At 50.4% G+C, this 17553-nt stretch overlaps 5 protein-coding genes across 5 annotated transcripts; 4 read left to right on the forward strand and 1 right to left on the reverse strand.

Annotated features, from left to right (window-relative positions):
- Positions 1-685: 685 nt before the first annotated feature.
- BDZ99DRAFT_502580 (uncharacterized protein) lies at positions 686-2068 on the forward strand (the record flags this gene model as incomplete). Its single annotated transcript, XM_033723902.1, has 3 exons — positions 686-834; positions 943-1194; positions 1288-2068. The coding sequence occupies 3 exons, from the start codon at positions 686-688 to the stop codon at positions 2066-2068; spliced, it is 1182 nt and encodes a 393-aa protein (XP_033571332.1).
- A 514-nt stretch (positions 2069-2582) lies between these two features.
- Positions 2583-3556, forward strand: BDZ99DRAFT_151889 (uncharacterized protein). The gene has a single exon (XM_033712788.1). It carries the CDS (start codon positions 2639-2641, stop codon positions 3224-3226), a length of 588 nt encoding a protein of 195 aa, XP_033571333.1. The 5' UTR covers positions 2583-2638; the 3' UTR covers positions 3227-3556.
- A 423-nt stretch (positions 3557-3979) lies between these two features.
- BDZ99DRAFT_481200 (uncharacterized protein) lies at positions 3980-4726 on the reverse strand (the record flags this gene model as incomplete). Its single annotated transcript, XM_033722376.1, has 2 exons — positions 3980-4265; positions 4407-4726. The coding sequence occupies 2 exons, from the start codon at positions 4724-4726 to the stop codon at positions 3980-3982; spliced, it is 606 nt and encodes a 201-aa protein (XP_033571334.1).
- Positions 4727-6344: 1618 nt separating this feature from the next.
- On the forward strand, positions 6345-7358 carry BDZ99DRAFT_481201 (uncharacterized protein; the record flags this gene model as incomplete). Its single annotated transcript, XM_033722377.1, has 1 exon — positions 6345-7358. The coding sequence occupies one exon, from the start codon at positions 6345-6347 to the stop codon at positions 7356-7358; it is 1014 nt and encodes a 337-aa protein (XP_033571335.1).
- A 5526-nt stretch (positions 7359-12884) lies between these two features.
- On the forward strand, positions 12885-15730 carry BDZ99DRAFT_544877 (serine/threonine-protein kinase Sgk2; the record flags this gene model as incomplete). Its single annotated transcript, XM_033726823.1, has 3 exons — positions 12885-13381; positions 13420-15132; positions 15177-15730. Exons 1-3 carry the CDS (start codon positions 13231-13233, stop codon positions 15728-15730), a joined length of 2418 nt encoding a protein of 805 aa, XP_033571336.1. The 5' UTR covers positions 12885-13230.
- Between the last annotated feature and the right edge of the window lie 1823 nt (positions 15731-17553).

Genomic DNA, 17553 nt, shown 5'->3' on the forward strand with positions numbered 1-17553 from the left:
CAACACTGAATTATGCCTCGTTTCTTTGACGTCTCTATTCGCTCTAACGTGGAATGCGAGAACAACCATCTGATACGTTACCTCTGAGAAGGGCCCATTTTGGGTCGCGGGCCCAAATCTAGGACCTCTTTCATATTTTATGGAGGGAGAGGGCAGGATAAATGGGACCATCCGCACCCATGCAAGGGCAACGATGCAGCCTCATAGCAGTGCTTAAAAGTAAGAAAAGAAGCACCTTAGCTTAAATTTTGGGCCTTGATATCTATTTACTACTAGGCGCCAAAATACACCTAGGCCAAATTTACTAACGTAATAATAGACTCTAATTTAGATTACGTGTTAAACAAAAACAGCTGGCGCGATAGGCAAGATATGCTAGTATGACTGAGGCTTTTTCCTTTCTCGTGGTTTTCTACGATCCGCTTGCCCCCCTTCTTAGGGGCGGGGGGGGCCTGTTTATCCTACTCGGTGATCCTTGCTGCATAGGAACAGACTCTCAACCTTGTCCAAGGCACACTGCTGCCTTATCTTGCCCACCTTGTGCTACTATTGCTTTCAGCCTTGCGGCGTTATCGGCCGCGGGCTATCTGCGCGGGTTAGCACTGAGTCTCTAGTTAAATAGAAGGCTAGAGAGCCTTCCAACGGCTCTTGTCAGTCTCGGGAATTTACACCGAAGCAACTAACCATGGCAGAAATCTTGGGGCTGATCGCCAGCGTTATTACTCTCGCGCATGTTCTCGATGCGACTGTGAAGCGAGCCAGACCGTTCTTTAAGGCTGAAAAGGAATTCCAAAAATTACAGGCAAGTTTGTCCGAAAGCGCTCGAATGTCATCGTAAAGAGCTTTCTAGCGATGGGATCTCAAAACCCTAGCTTGGGAACGGAACAGCACTCGGCATATGCACTAACTAAGGCCACAGAGTGATCTTGAAAACTTCGCTAGTTTGATCGCTGAGATCAAAGCCGAAAGCCTAGATTCTTCCAGTGGGCGCCTGACGGCCATTTTGCTCGACTCTCAACGGACTATCGAGCAGCTCAATCGCATCATTCAAGGAAAGCTTCTCAGGCACAAGAATGGTACGGATCGAGCGCGACGCAAATCATGGTTCAGACACAAATCCAAGGTCGTGAAGCTACAGTCAGCACTTCGAGCTTTAAGAGACGATCTTCTTGCTACCGTAAATGTAAACAATCCGTGAGTATCCCAGAGGCCTTCGAAGCTAGTAGCGCTCTAACACGTCAGCAGAGCCTCAAATAGTCGGTCAGAAACACTACTTCTTGATATCAGTCATAACGCTGCCGGGTTGAAAGATGCCTCTGTGAGGCTTGACAGGAGAGTAGAGGCAATACACAAAAACCTTCTTGATGCCAACCGCACGGTCTCGCTACACACTAGCGCCATGCTAAGCATCCTTAGCTCTCTGCACGCATCCAGCCATTTGGAGAGCATGCCATTGGAATCAAGAATGCTCTATCGAGGATTTTTGGCTGAAGCCCTGGAAAGCAATAATTCCTTGACCACGGAAAGCATTTTCGAAAATCGCACACAGCCTACTGATGACCGAGATCCTGGTAAAGTTGAATCAGGGTCCCACCTTCCTTTGTGCGCCGAGCCTGCTTCATTGCTCGAGTTGTCCCACAACTTCTTGCCGGAAAGCTACACCAGCACAAGCTTAATTCCAAAAATGATCATCACCTCATTTTACGAACAAAGCACTTCGACTCTCTCAAGGACGGATGGCTATCAAGTCCTTTACTTCCAGTCTCCACGGCGATGGTTCCACATCAACGCCTTGCTTGAGATACCGCAGTCTTCTGTCTATTGGGCGAACACCAAGGTCTTGGAACAAGGGCACTACAAAGGGCGCAAGTTCTTCGCTGCGTCTTCTATACCAGGCTCGCTGCTCAGGAGATTACAACAGGGCATGGATAAACTTGGCACTATTCAAAAGAGAGCCCGCCATCGGTTCGTAATCTCTAATAACGACACCGTGAGACTAGAAGGACTTGAATCACCACAGTCCACACCACCTCACGCAATCTACAATACGCCCCACAAAACATCATAGCTTACGGAACGAGCAATACTCGCCTGCCTTGATGACCTAAACTGTCCTCGATACACTGAAGAGCAGATAACCCAAGTAGCTCTTCTCGAATCGCCCAATTGTTACATAGTCAGCCTCCAAGGCATCCTCGTCGAAGAAGTAAAATCCTTGACCCATCACCCATGTCCAGATTTCCTGTACAAAATCCAACTTCTGCACTGTCTGCGTGACGTCCCGGGAATAGTTGGCTTAATCGGTATAGTCATCGAAACGGCGAATCAACTGCTGAAGAGTTACCTGATCAAATGGCCAGACAGTAGATGCGAGATTTTGCTACATCACACGAGCAGGCATTCATCGGTGAGAACTTGGGAAGAAGTTGAGAACTGGACCAGGCAAATCGTCGACTTGTTGAGTCAAGTGCACTCTAGAGGCTACGTAGTCGGTACGCTGTGGCGTGAAAGACTGCCTTTTCTCGTGGATTCCCATGGAAAGCTACATCTCCACCGTTCCCAGTCAAGAATAGATATTAGCTCTTGGGCCGCTCGGTGGTATCCTCCCGAATATCGACAATACAACAAGCTAGAGGGCATGCTCCTTGATGATGTAGAGGCCGCGATTCCACTCGTCACACCCAAGTTTGATATCTTTCAGCTGGGCCAATTGCTTTGGTTTCTTGCGCAGAGCTGGGCGAGTGGTGAAAGCATCCAGTCCTTGAAAGAGCATTTCCTCATGCCTTCCGACTCTGTCGCTCTCGCCGAATTGGTTCCGACATACTACAAAGACATAGTAGACGCATGTCGCGCCGAGGATCCACTCGACCGACCTTCTGCAGCGAAGCTCTTGTCCCTGCTTCCGTCCGGAACTAGCGAAACTGAATTCCAGGGCGGGCAAGACGCGAAGCCCATATCCATCGACGTAGACACTATGTGGAAATGTCACCCCTGGTCTAACTTCTGTGATCATTGCGGAAAGATAATCTCAGGTTTAATTTTCCATTGCAATCTCTGCAGAGCCGGAAACTACGACGCATGCCTTGGGTGTTTCAAAGCAGGATTTCATTGTCTTGATCAAACGCATTTGCTGGTCGAAGTCAGGAGTGAGGGGAACATTCCTATAGGGAAACGATATCACTCGAGCGTGGGCAGCTCAGGACTTCGAGTGGTGACCGAGGAATGATGTTCGCCATTTAGCTCTAGAAGCATAGTCTTACTCTTTCTCCCAGGCGATTCAATATTGAGTCCCGCCAGAGATTCCACGTCTTTCGTCGTGCTCAGCTAGCCAGTGCTCACTCTACTTGTTAGGTAAGTTGGAGCCGAACCGTACAACCTTTCTCTTGGAGGCCTTGGTGGAAGAAGCCTTGACGTATATTTCAGTGAGTGAGGAGTTCATAACAACCTTGTATAGGTAGAATAGCATATCTTGGCTATCTTTGATACGTCACCGTCTTAAGAGCATATCTATATTAAGAATATAACCGTCTCAAGACGGTCCTATATTAAGAGCGTGACTATCTGGAGAACGTCCTCATCTTAAGATGCCACCATCTTAAGACCATGGCTGTCTTAAGAACATGCCCCCTTAGGAAAGTGGCTGTCTGCAGAATAGCCTGTAACATATCGGAGAGCAAGTTTACTCGAGACTTGGGGGGGCCTGCAGTGAGGATCCCTGTCCCTGTCAAATACAGGGCCCAAAATCGGGGTCCCAAGGAGCTCTTCAGTGTCGGCTCAGGACGTGCTCACCCAGCACAGCCACAGCTCAGGCTGGAGCATGAGCAGTTCAGTTCCCTGAACGGGAAAGGAAATTGCTTGGGTGCACATTGGGATATCGTACTACCTGTTATACCTCAGCTTCGGTAAGAATCAGTCTAGAAAGGGGCTTCCTCCGTTCTAATCCTACCTATTACACCTGTGGCTTCAAATCTGCGCTAGTTCACGGGATGCGCCTTGACGCTGTACTCAGGGCATGCTCACGCTGCTCCAGTTGCTCCGGTGAGCTGCCTGAGCCGAGGGTTACGTCCCTTTGATGCCCGCGCCTAAATCTATATTGTGCTACGTCTATCATAGCGACCAGGATATTCTTAGTTATATGGCTGAATTGGATGAGACCATATCCCGGCCACCCGGCACCGGCCGCACCCTTGTGGTCTTTCGCCATACCTCGGCTCAGGCATTCGGATCGCACATCCAAGATGTGGTCGCAGGCGCAGTTTTGGCCCCTACAGGCTTGGTTGTTTACAAGCGTCAATGCAAGTGCTGAAGTGCTGCACTATTGAAGGACATGGAGACATCAATTATTCTCCCCGAAACCCATCTCCCTCCTAGATACCAGTCTGGCTATCGCAAGAAAAACTACGTACATAAAACCCACCCTGAACCCCGTCTGGGTCTGGATGCGTTGAAGGGCCAAGTAATTGACAAGCTCCCCTCTGGGTTGGCGTGGGTCGAGCTTAATTCTGGGATCACAAAGACAGACAATAGCATATGAGTGGATCATTCTAGTTAGAACAGCTAGGTATAAACAGGGCGAGGTACACTTAAGAGCAACTGTAGCTTTCGATGTTGGAGATTTCATGTGGTTGCTGACGGAGGAGTGAGGCTGGGGAAATTTCGCGAAGACAGCACGGCCTGAGGTTCGTGATGTTGCCAGGAATACCCAGGTTTTCATTGGTAGAGGCATTGGGTTTCGCTACGGTCAGCAAAACCAATAATGGATTTGGACCGGAGGATTTTGGATTTAGGGTGGTAGATAGAGGCCTGGTTATACAGCATGTATGCACCCAACTTCATTATTCGCTGCATTACTTAGCGTTCTTCTCCTCGTTTAGTCACCTTCCCACCACGCTGGGAAGTATTCTCCACACGCCTCCTCAGCCTCCTCCTTTTATATGATACGGTTCCACGTTCTCCTATCCCACTTCTATCGCGTTCCAAGATTGGCCCAGAGCCGCATTAGAACCGCGATCATCTCTTTCATTGGCGCGTATAAATGTCGTTGATTGTCGAAGAAGCGCAAAATTGAGTTTTGCACCAGGCAGAGAGGAGCGGGCTCTATAACCTCTTGCCTTGAGCGGTGTGCTCCCTGTCAAAAAGGAAGGCATGAGAGTTGACGTTCCATGAGGCTCTGCGCTCAAGTCACATGGTGACTAGTTCTGCCGAAATGCCCTAGGAAAATAGTAGATGCAATGCACGATGCCACTAAAAATGGAATGGCCCGCTTAGGTTGTCCCTTGTATTATGGTACCCCTACAAACGTGCCACATCGGGTGCCTCCGCCAGCCGGCACAACCACGGAAAGATATATTGCCCAGCACTCCGCGAACCCTCACGCACAGAAGTCACATGGTAGACTTGGCTTAACCTCGCCAAATACCTGGCCAGAACGTCCTTTTCGTAGGATCAACGGCACAGCGCATATACATGCAATAAGATGGGGCTATAGCTATTAGGTCATCCGCCCATCGCCACAAGAGCGCCCATTTTCAAAGGATCATCGATGCATACCCGCGTCCGGTGAAACGTGCAGCGCAGGTGAGGGTGAGAGAGTCAAGAACCGTCCCAGCTAGGGTGAGAAAGCACATCTGCTTTCAATCACAGCTACCCCGCTCCCTCACTCATTCCGCGTCTCCTTCCTACACCGCTTCTTTCCTGCAGCTGAGCTCTGTTCCTCTGTTATTTTACCAGCTCGTTCTCCCTCCCTCGAATTCTAGCTCGCAAACCTGCAACGCGACGCACCAGCCTTGCAACCGTTTTGAAGCTGTCGGTCAATATGCCAGCACAGTAAGTAAATACCCACATTCTTTTGAGCTCGATGTAACGTAGAGTCTAACAATAAGCAGGGTTTCACCCATCTTCACACTTCCGCAAGAAATCTTGGCGAAGATATTAAAGCATTGCTCCATCAGTCCACCGTCCAGCAACTCCCTACTATCTCATGACCTCCTTCAGAATCGGCTCGTATGCAAAAAATTCAACTCCGCATGTGAATATATCTGGGAGCACACGGAGGATGATCACTATAACACGCTTGTCATTGGCCTCCGCCCATTGAAGATTATCGAGACCCTCTCCAAGAATTCTGTTATTTCAGGGAGGATTAGAAACATTGTCGTTTGTTGCGCGGTGTGCCCGGACGTCAAAACTATTTCTATGGAATGTCAACATCCTGACGAGCCAGGGCTGGAGTGGTTTTCGGAACACGGCTTTTGGAATTCCGGGAAAATGCCAGCTGAACGAAAGGAACAATTAGCCACCCCCCAGGCTTTCAAGAATGCCAATGGTGCGATACCTGCAAAGTCATGTGGTCAATCAGTGAAGACTTCGCCAAAAAAGGGAAGGATTCTGCTCAGCAACAGTGGTCTGATGTTGAGGAGTTTGCCCAAGATGTATCCACAGACAGGCTGCAGAACCTTCTTCGACACTTTCCACATGTCTATAGTGTGACGGTATGCGACGATGTCTCTCTCATTAGACACCAACAGGATATCGTTGCAACACCCTCCCAATGCCGAGAAATATACCATAAGTTAAGCCGAAAAGACGTCCCTCTCTTCAAGATCGGCCAGAGTTGGGATGTAACCATGAGAGTATTTGAACACCTCGGGAAAGGGCCGCTTGAGATCATGGCACTCAGCTTAATACTGATGCCTCAAATCTTCTTCCATATATCAAAGACCGACGAGAACACAATGACTCAACTAGTCAAGGGGGTTACAACTTTGAGCATGAGTGTTCAGACTTGCATATTCTGTGGCAGCGCTTGTTGTCGCACTAGCGAGAGCATGGATGGTATATCCTTGGGCAAAATCCTAGCTGGGATGTCATGTCCACAAAATCTCAACATCTTTGGCGTGAGTGGCCTTCAGAAGGCGTCCAACGGACAGATCGTCGAATGTGAACCACTAGGAAAGGATCCTATTATGTCCAGTGTCGTCAAATCCAGATTGCCTGGGCTTCAGTCTTTCAATCCCAGCAGGTTTAAAGTGAACGAGGAAGATCTTTTGCAATTTTACGAATCGAATTCTATCCTCAAAACCAATCTTCGACAAGTAGTCCTCAACAAACGATCCAATGGAGGGAGACCATGGCTCCGTTTGATTGAAGTATTGAAAGCAAAAGAGACAGAGGCATCCATAATCGTTTTGGAAGATGAAATCCCTCCTGGATATCCGGACGACTATTATAGCCAACATGAGGTAGATGATGGCGTTATCAAGATAGGCTTTGAACCTTCACTTGGTCTAGATCGGTTGCAATTCCAATTAACCGATATGTTGGTCAAAGGAAGGAAGTGGGTGGAGCTTCTTCCATAAGGGTGTATGCAATGCTAGAATGACGAGATGACCCACCTGATTTGGGTGTAGAGGAGCTAGATATGGGGGCATTTGGAAAGAGGTTCCATTTTGGTAAAGGGCGAGTTGTGGTATCATGTCAGTCACATCGTGGAGTAGAGGAATCGCTGAGAGTGCTGCTTTTCATATAAGAACCCGTGCACTTACGGGCGCGACGTCAGGCTTGTTGCGTATCTCGTCCTCATGTGTCCACTCGTCGACGTTGCTAAGCGGTTGCACACCGATCTAACAGTTCGGCGGGCCGCAAAAGGGTTTGAAGGGTCGCAAGATGGAAACTCATCGTTGTCTGAAGGATCAAAATCAGGAGCGGTGCCTGAGCGATGAATGATTCGCGGAATACTCGTAGTAAGGAATCATCGTGGAGAACTAATGCTCGCGGCATCATAGTAGATTCTTTAAGGGGTGTAGGATCGAGTAGCAAAGGGCGCAGTGCTACACGCGTAGCACTGTGGCCCATGCTAACCCTTTCTAATAGTTTTCCCACCGAATTGTCGAACAAAACCCGGTGTCAACGTGTTACGACAAGTCTATGAATTGTGACCTAAGCGTGAGTCGTCAACCCTCGATCCACATCAAATCCGCCCAGCTAAGCGATAGCTCGGAAACCCCAGCGACGTTCACGCAAGGTTACTGCGCCTGTCGAGGATGCAACAAGAATCCGCAGGACAAGCCTCGAAATCAAGACCCGCCCTTTCGCCCTGCAGCTCGCGTCCCACCCTTACAGGCGAAACGCCACCAGCGCGGTCAACAACATATACAAGTACGTGGTGTGGGACGATCTTGAACACCGGCACCGAGTCAAAGGACGTGTCCACGACCGTGTTTTCTGACACCGGACGCTGGCCTGCTTAGCTACAAGTCAAGGGAAGCAGAGACTGGTTCATCCCCGAACATTAACGACCTCTTCTTTTTCCTGTCCAGCTCCCGCTACAGGAACCTGACCGCGCACCTCGCCGCGGTGTGGTACGGGGAAGGCACGCAGGACACGGAGCCCAACGCGTGGGTAGCTGCGTTTGCAGTCCCGCCATAGCTATGAACGAGCACCTGCCCAGGCTCACGACGTCGTTCGTGTAGTTGGGCTTGGCAGACATGGTCAGGCGAGGGGGGTTTCAAAAGGGCTGTCGCACCGACGCAACAACACGGGATGATCGCGATCTCATACGAGGCCGACCCGGCCAGGACCGTAATCGAGATTCCTATCGTACTCGCGAATAGATACTGCCAGAATCGGAGTCCGATCCGGTTGCGGGTTGGAGACGAGTTGGCGATGTCGTCCACGATTACATCGATGTCCGCATCGGCACTCCGATTGGCGGACTTCCGCAGCCTCAGCAGTCACCAAGCCGGATAACAAGATTGTGGAGAAGTACATGAGCCCGTTGCTGGACGTGTTTTCATTGACATGAACTAGGTTTCAACCTTGGCGGAAGAGGAGTACGCCCTCACCCAAGGTCCCCACCCAGAAACATAACCAGAACGGTAAGGTTCATCGCGCCACCACCTCGAGCAGGCATCCTTATACCTCCACTCACCATAATCAAGCGAAGGCACCAGAATCCGGATGCGCCCCCGAGAGCGAACACGCAGGAGGACATAAGATGAGCTCACGTCGTAATCAGAACAAGATCCATGTCCGGTCCCACACCGCAGTACACGTTCTCGATTAACATCAGGAGCATGCTGACAAACAGGACTGGCACGACCATTCAGCGTCGTCTAATAGGTGTCGTACACTCAGGTCCGCGTGGTCGCACGAGCTTGTGCACTGCACGCACCCCACGGCGGCAACATGAACACACTAGGATTAGAACTCGAATATTCACATCTGTGCGATTTACGGGGGCCAAGGACCAGCCAGAGCCAGGGTCGCGCACGTGAGGATCGGCCTCAATGACCCCCCGGTCTTGTGTAGATGCAGGAGCCTACACGAGATGGTCACCATGGTCCTGACCAAGTACGCATCCGCGAAGGCGCTCACGAAACCTGCCGTCGTGATACACATGGCATCGAGCCGCCGGCAATCCTAATTCCACTCACGATCGCTAGCGGAAAGGCCACTAGAGGCGGAGCTGAGACTAGCACCCGAACTCGCTGCGTATACGAAGGTGTAGGCGGGCTACTTCGGCGGTGTGGCCATAGACAAGATTGTAGTGGGCTGCTCTCACGAACCTCCCGCTCGTTCATTCCTCCTTCTTGTTCGTGCTGAGACTAGGACCTGTGGTGCACCGTGCCGAAGACCTTTGAAACCTGGACTCTCGGAGTTCACGGTTTGGGCTGGCGTTGCAGGAGGACGGGGTAGGGCTGGATTGAGTGCGAGCTCACGGCAAGGAAGACTCTGGGGCTTTTGAAGAGTGTTTGATATATGGCGATGCAGTGTGCTGAGTCGGGAGACGCGCGCAGCCAGTCTTGGATTCAATCGAGGGAGTGTGAGGAGAATAACGAAGAGGCTATGGCGGCCAGACGATGGGAGAGAAACTGTTGTCATGCATAACGCCATCTCCATCGGCTAGCGGTAGATTATTTCGCCGATAAGCATGATACACGGCAGAAATCCCGGCTTGGCTTTTTCCATTTCCTTTCCTCAAAAAGACTTGTCCAGACTGGAACTGTTACCTCGTAAAATCATTCAAGGAAGTATATAAGGCTTAGAGGCTCGTACATTCTTCTTTCACAACACAAACGCTCAATCAGTACCACCCACCACCTACCACTAATCCACTATCTCCTCAATCCATTTTAGTTACCAAGCTGCATAGCAGGGAAGCCATGACTAAGGTAAGTAATAGCAACGCCTACTCCTCGGGACCCCATCTGTTTCTTTCCTAGACTACTCGCTAACGCACCTCACAGTCTCGACTTCTCGCAATCCCGCGGGAGCTCCGCGACATGATCTGAGGCCTCGCTCTCCAGGAGGAGCCACACGAGTCACCATCTCTCGAAGGCGAAGCCCAGGGTTCTGACAAAGACGTTTCTTCTAAGTGCTCCACGCCTACCGAGGAGGCTTTCGGAGATTGTCTTCCTGCGCTTTGTCGCACTTCCAACCAGCTCTTCGAAGAATCGACGCCGTTCTTCCTATCAAATGTAACCATAGTCTACAATAGCGCAAGCGAGATTAAAGGACTAGTACGTTTTCTCGAACAGATCCCTAATAACGAGGGCTTTAGTGCCATTCGTCGTCTGCAGCTTGGTGGTAAAGACATTATATCTCGAAGGCTGGGCGAGAACAAGGACTTCTCCGCCCTGAAGAAATTCACGAAGCTAGAAGCTCTCTTCCTTGATATCAGGCGGTGCGATGACGAGCAGCTGGACTTGTTATACACGGGCGAGTGGTATCGCCGCCGCGACCACGCTTTAAAAAAGCTGAACTTGGATGGACTTTTCGAGTGCACTTCATTGAAGGCAATTGTCATAGTCAAGACTGCCCGTTCTGGCTGCCCCTTCGGTTTAAATGACCTTCTGAAGTTGGCGCCCTGGATTCAGAAGCAATTTGTGGAGAAGGGTCTGGAGGTCCAAGTCACGACGGCAGAATGGTCGCACTGAAAAGCTCAGCTTGTGGTGCGGAGCCCCGCGGCGACACAGCGCAGCGCGGGACGGCTCGAGGTCGCTTTTTGCGGGAATCTTACGGATATACTGCATTCTAGCCTCCCAGTTGACGTCGACGTTGGTAAGGGTGTCTTTCGATGGAGTTGAGGTTGGAAGTAGTCCCCAACTGGCAATTGCCCAGATAGCAATGGGCCCCTGGAATATGTGAGCTTGAGCATCTACCATTAACTCTTGACAACGTGTATGCGCATGCAGTGCTGTACCTCAAACTCGTGTACGCTCGTCTAGTACCGCATGGAGTGTGCCCAGGGCGTTTCGAGATTATGGGAAGTATGCATGCTTACTAAATATCACTATTAGGAGTAAACTAGCAGCCTACTAACCGGTCTACCAAAAGCCAGCCCGATATTCATTGTGTAAGGCTTTACATCGTGTTCGAGTTGCTCAAAGCCATGTATAGAAGAGTATAAGCTCTTCTATTAGAATTTATATGCATTTTAGTAAGACTAGCGTTTTCCGTTAATGCGCTTAAGAATAGTATCCGGGTGTATTCTATAGGCGAATGCACTAGCTAAGGGGCTCCCGTAATGTCTAGATTAATGCCCACTAATAGCGTCCCGTATAATCTGTTCTTTGGCTTGTCCACGGGGCAATGGCGGCATGGTAAGTGGGTGTATTAGGAATAAGGGGCGTAGGGGCGAGGTGATTTTTGGTGTTCACAGCAGAATCGTTGATTCTGACCAATCAGAAATAGGCGGTGAGGCGAGCGCACAAGCCATTTCAAATACCCCGTCGATTTCAAGAACCCCCTTAAATACTCTACGTATAAGGATAAGAGATGGTGTGGAGAAAGGCCGTGCGGGAGACTAGCGATTCCGAAATGTGTCGGCAACAGGGATTGCTGCGCGGAAGCAGCAGGCCGGAGATCGGTGGCGGAGGGTCGTGCGGGAGACCAGCGATTCTGAAATGTGTCGGCAGCAGGGATTGCTTAGGTTAGAAGAAGGGTTCGTGCGGGAGACCAGTGATTCTGAAATGTGTCGGCAAACAGGTACAAAGGTACGATCGGAAGGTCCAAGGGTCGACGCAGTGGACCGCAGGCTACAAAGCGTGCGGCCGTCATAATCAAGACACCACCAAAATCCACGATTTAGCTGCGCAACCCCCACACGGGCACAATAATTTTTCTAGCCTTCCAACAACTATCAAAGACGCTCCCGCAAACACGCCTAGCTTTTCAGAAACTCGATATCTTATTATTTTCTGGGCATGCGGCCTGTCAATTTCGGGCAGTCTTGATGTTCCTCGCCTCGCTTGGTCGCTTGAGACTTGATAGCGCACCCGGCCGCAACCTTTGAAAGGAAAGATCACGCTCTTGGCGACCAGGGATGCCTATTGCAGCTAGCGCAACATCGGTGCGATGACCGGCACTTGATTAGCTGGTTATTAAGTGTATGTCAAACTTCGTGAACGGGCGTAGACAAAGCCCGCAGGATGGATGGAGCCCCGTGGGATGGATAACTTAGATGATATCTCCAATTTGGCGAATGGCGTCCCATTCATCCACCATCATCGCTGTGAGGTGACCAGAGCACCTACAGTATATAGCCACCGGACAGGATGCAGATACATCCTTTCCAAATCATGCAGCCGCCTGCGCAGGCGTATAGCCTGCGAGACCTCTGCGAGTCACGTGCTCGCTTAGGCCGGGGTACATACAGCCCCAGGCCATGCATCACGATTCCTCAAGGATTCGTCTCTCAATACACGAAATCGTCAATTCCATCTACGAGCTCCCTGCCGTGCACTCTTCCTTTACAATCGCCTGGTTTTCACAGACAGACATCCCTAGCTGAGCGCCTTGCCGGCAAAGCCAATTGCAACTGGCCAAGCATATTCCGCACACCAACACTGTCCGTGGTAATATAAGAGAGGTGGCAGTTCTAGCTTAAGTTAATCTTGAACGTCACGGGCTCCGAGGTTGACAATTGATTTGTGGCGACAACGATGTGGTCCGCGCTGTGGCCATCTTCATCGGCCATCGGTAGACTATTTCGCCGATAAACACAATACACCGTAGAAATCCCGGCTTGGCTCTGGCTCTGGGACTTGAGATCCGCCAGTCTTCATCCTTCCATATTTCCATTTCCTTTCCATCCTCAAAGACTCCCCACTCCACGCTCAAGTCTGTCCAGAAATAGCACTTCTTGATCTTCATGTATTTTTGCCGCTCATTCTACGCCCATCGTTTGCGTCGACCCTCTAAGCGCGTCGTCCGTCACTCGTCATCGCCATGACAGATCCATTGCGGTCAGCGATAATCAAAGCAAAGCCTATTAGACACGGGTTAGATGCGTTTCGCGAGTCCGCTCAGACGCTCTCTCAAGAGCTTAATGTCTCTAGTATCGCCACCGTGTTAGATCGGATAGGGAGCGAAGGTAAGGGTATTGGGCCTGTCATGGTGCTCTTCTAACAGACATAGGCCTTCAAGATCACGCCCTCGATCTCGTATTAGCGCTGCAGGCCCTTCCCACCTCTCGTCTATTGCCATCTAGCAGCGGCGAAAAGAACCTGTTTGGCGATCTCTCCCGACTCAACCAAGCCATCAACATCGGGGATTTTGACCCGCGACGGGTCACACCCCTCCTCATTGCCGTCATCAACAATGAGTCCGACGATATTATCTGGCACAAGGTCTATGACGTTGTTGCAGAGTCGATACCTCTCACGGCTGTCGCCAAACCATCAACGCCTCCGGCATCCGACCCTCCACATACCGCCTCTTTTCAGCAGACACCTTGGACATTCAACACAGGCAGCTTCGCGGACACATCTGACCTGAGAAAGAATGTGGATCCTATACTCAAGAGTGAAGTAGAGGATAATCTCAGGATTGACCATCCGGACTTTTTTGATACGTTCTTTGGACAGATTCCAAGGCTTCGTGAGATGACGACCGCGGTATTGCGGAGCTGCAAAGACGCGGAGCCGCCGCTGTTTCAAGAGGACGTCGGCTGGGTGGACTGGCCAGATATTTGCGAGGAGACAGCGGTACTGCAATTCCTTCGCCGCCACATCAACCAACTTCTACTGTTTGCGGATGAACACGGTTTCCGTCCTTCGAAGCGTCGGCGCTGCATTGCCACCCCGAACATGCCTATCCCTGGATCGGTCAGCAAGCGAAAGCTGGACGTCGGCCTAGCGTATAACTCAAGCAATGAGCTGGAGGAGAGTGATCGGCAAAGCTATGACTGGTCCCACATCCTTATCCCCGGTGAGCTGAAGAGCAATCCGCGAGAGGACAACTATAACAGTACCTGGCTCGATCTTGTGAGGTATGCTCGGGAGATATTCAGCGCGCAAGATACCCGGCGGTTCGTTCTGGGCTTCACCCTCTGCGGTTCGATCATGCGATTGTGGGAATTCGACCGACTAGGAGTGGTGGGATCTACGCCATTCGACATTAATAAGGATGGCGAGATATTTGCTTCGATAATTTTAGGATACTTGTGGATGTCGGAAGAAGAGCTAGGTTTCGATCCTACCATAGTGGAGGACGATGGAAGGTATACACACATTCAGCGGGATGGCCAAGTGGAACGGCTATGTGTGGAAGAGCTCATGAAGCGACAGCGTTCGGTTGCTGGTCGAGCCACCACGTGCTGGAGAGGTTCCCTTATGGACGAATCCAAGCGCGGGCTTGTGATTAAGGACTCGTGGGAATATGAAGAACGACACGAAGAAGGTCTTCTGCTCAAGGAGGCGACAGAAGCCGGAGTCAAGAACGTGGCGCGATACTACCATCATGAGACCGTACGCACTGGTGGCGAGGTGGACGACATACTCGCGAACGTGCGAAAGGGACTAAGCAACACCGTCGGCCGGAATCCATTCCAACGACGGGCAGCACATTCTGAAGTCGTCACGAGTCCAATAACTTCGAGTGCTTTAGGTCCGGGAAGGGGTAGGAGCAAGAGCAGAAGTCGAACCATCACGCGAAAGCGATCTTCAAGCAGTGTGCAGGCGTCGATGCCGCCTCCCAAGCGGTCATGTTCGGACTCCCCAGTCAAGCAAGACATGCAGCAACGACGAAATCGCGTTCACCGACGGCTTGTCATGCAAGATATCGGGAAGAGCATTTATGAGGGGAGCTCTCCACGAGCCATACTAACGGGATTGCTTGGAGGCATAAGAGGTGAGTACCACTAGATGTATTTTAGGCTATGGCTAATTTATCAGGGCACGAATCGCTCCTAGATGCGAAGATCCTTCATCGTGATGTATCTATCGGGAATGTCATGCTGAACATAGCGGAGGACGACGGTTTCTTGATTGACCTCGACCTTGCCATTAAAATTGACCGCGAAAACGCGTCCGGAGCACCGAGCAAAACCGGTACGAAAGTATTTATGGCGATCGGTGCACTTTACGGTGAAGACCACAACTTTATGCACGATCTGGAATCGTTCTTCTGGGTGTTGTTCTGGAGTTGCATCCATTGCACTGGTCCAGGTGGGCAACGTCGGGTGTCAGAATTTCAGGCATGGAATTTTGAGAGCACGGAAAACCTTGCAAAAATAAAAGCTGGCTCCGTTCTTGAGGAAGATAAGTTTAGCAAGGAAGTGGATAAGAATTTCGCCACGTACTGCACGCCGTTGATTCCTTGCATAAAAGAGATGCGGAAAGTAGTTTTCCCAGAGGGAAAGCGGTGGTTGAGGGAGGATCGACAGCTCTACTCTCGCATGAAGGCTGTTCTTCAGCGGGCAAGGAAGGACTTAGACAGCATAGAGTAATTGCATTTGACTCGGTCAGAAGCAACGAGTTTCTGATGTTGTTGGCTGCGCTAACCCAGTTCAAGTTGGAGGATTATGGCACGCAACCACGTGACGTTATGCCATCACCGCAGGCTTCTCTCGACCAATTTTCTCTTCTTTTAACTTTCTTCCTCTACTGCTCGCACGATTGAGCTGACCGCACGATTGAGGTGGTCGCGCGATAGGGCTGCTCGAACCGGTCGCACGATTGAGCTGTTTGCACGATTAAGCTGGTCGCACGATTAAACTGCTCACACGATTGAACTGCTCGCACGATGACCTGACCGCACGATTAAAGTGGTCGCGCGATAGAACTGCTCGCACGACCGAACCGGTCGCACTATTGAGCTGGTCGCATGATTGAACTGGTCGCACGATTGAGCTGGTCGCACGACTGAGCTGGTCGCACGATTGAGCTGCTCGCAACGATTGATCTGAAACTTGGCTTAGAGTAGACTAGTTAGCGGGGGGCAGCAACCTTAAATCATTTAAGGTTGCCGGGTCTCGCGAGTTGCAAGTAGGATCATCAGTTGGCGCTTATCAGGCTAGGGGGTTTGTCTTGCCAAAAACCGATTACAGTCTCCTAACATGCAAGCAAACTGTGTAAGGATCTAAAGTTATCTGTAGAAAGTTGATATATAAACCAAGTTTGGAAAAATGGAAGCGTACTTTTTACACAAGGTGTGAACCCTGAAAGCGACCGTCATTGACCTGATATACGTGTAGTAGTAGGGTCAATAGGGTATCGTCCTGACCCAAAATTTCAAGCTTACGTAGCAGTTCCCGAGTGAATTCAATGTCAGGGTGATCTACTCTTCTGCGCAGAAGACCGGCCGTTTCAAATTCTGGCGGGAAGAAGCCAGCCCAAGCCCAGTCAAGGATCCACAGGCTTCCAGTCCTGTCGAGCATTAGATTCCTTAGACTAATGTCCATATGGCACAGTACGAGATCTTTGAATTTCCCTGTGACACTCCCTTTTCCATATATAGATAGCTTCTTAATAAACCATTGCAGACTTTGTGCACACGCTGATATTTCCTACATTTCTCTAAGTCAACGTACTGTGGCCACTGCTGAACACTTATAACACCTCCCACTTAAAAATTACGGTCGCATCGTCGTCTTCGCGCCTGATTTGCGAAGAGCCCCATTTCATGGCGTCACAGAATTCCTTCGCCACTGTACCATTATCAAGCTATTATCACTCCTAATACTCGTTAAGGGCCTTATCCGAGCCGCAGAACCTCACTACCATTCTGGGAAGTCTTCATCAGCCTTGTGGCTGCCATCGGACGAAAATTCATGCGTAGTCGCCACGCTGATTGGTACCTCGAATCGAAGCGATCACTAATACCGGTTAGTGGGAGAGAATTCCATACGTACAAAATAATCACTATGGTGTAACGTGCTTCCCTCTGTGCCGAGACGCACGGTGTCTCAAATGGCTTGCGGCATTTCAACAACGATGAGCAACCTATGCCAGGATTCAGTGTGCAGTGCGCAAGGCTTCTAATGAAATTGTGGAATTCTCAGCGTCCGGCTGATATTCGGGCACGTGATGGCTAGACACGTGATGTATAGGTTTCTATACACGTGATGTGTAGATCTATACTAGGAGGCCTTCCTACTATAGATCTAGTCAATATTTAGGGCCGCACAGGCCCTCCCTACGTGTATATAGCCTAGCTAGATTCCTACATAGAATCGACATCTTTTGTCCTCCGTTTTGTTATCACGTGATCGGAATAATCACAAAATGGGCGACACGAGTGTCTCTTGGCGTTGTGTCTGCCTTCCGATGC

Source organism: Mytilinidion resinicola, assembly GCF_010093595.1.
Source record: "Mytilinidion resinicola strain CBS 304.34 unplaced genomic scaffold BDZ99scaffold_22, whole genome shotgun sequence".
Lineage (NCBI taxonomy): Eukaryota > Fungi > Ascomycota > Dothideomycetes > Mytilinidiales > Mytilinidiaceae > Mytilinidion > Mytilinidion resinicola.

What these genes read in the sequence shown, in the direction of transcription:
- BDZ99DRAFT_151889 (XM_033712788.1), top strand. Translation starts at nt 2,639, where the DNA reads ATGCTCCTTGATGATGTAGAGGCCGCGATTCCACTCGTCACACCCAAG.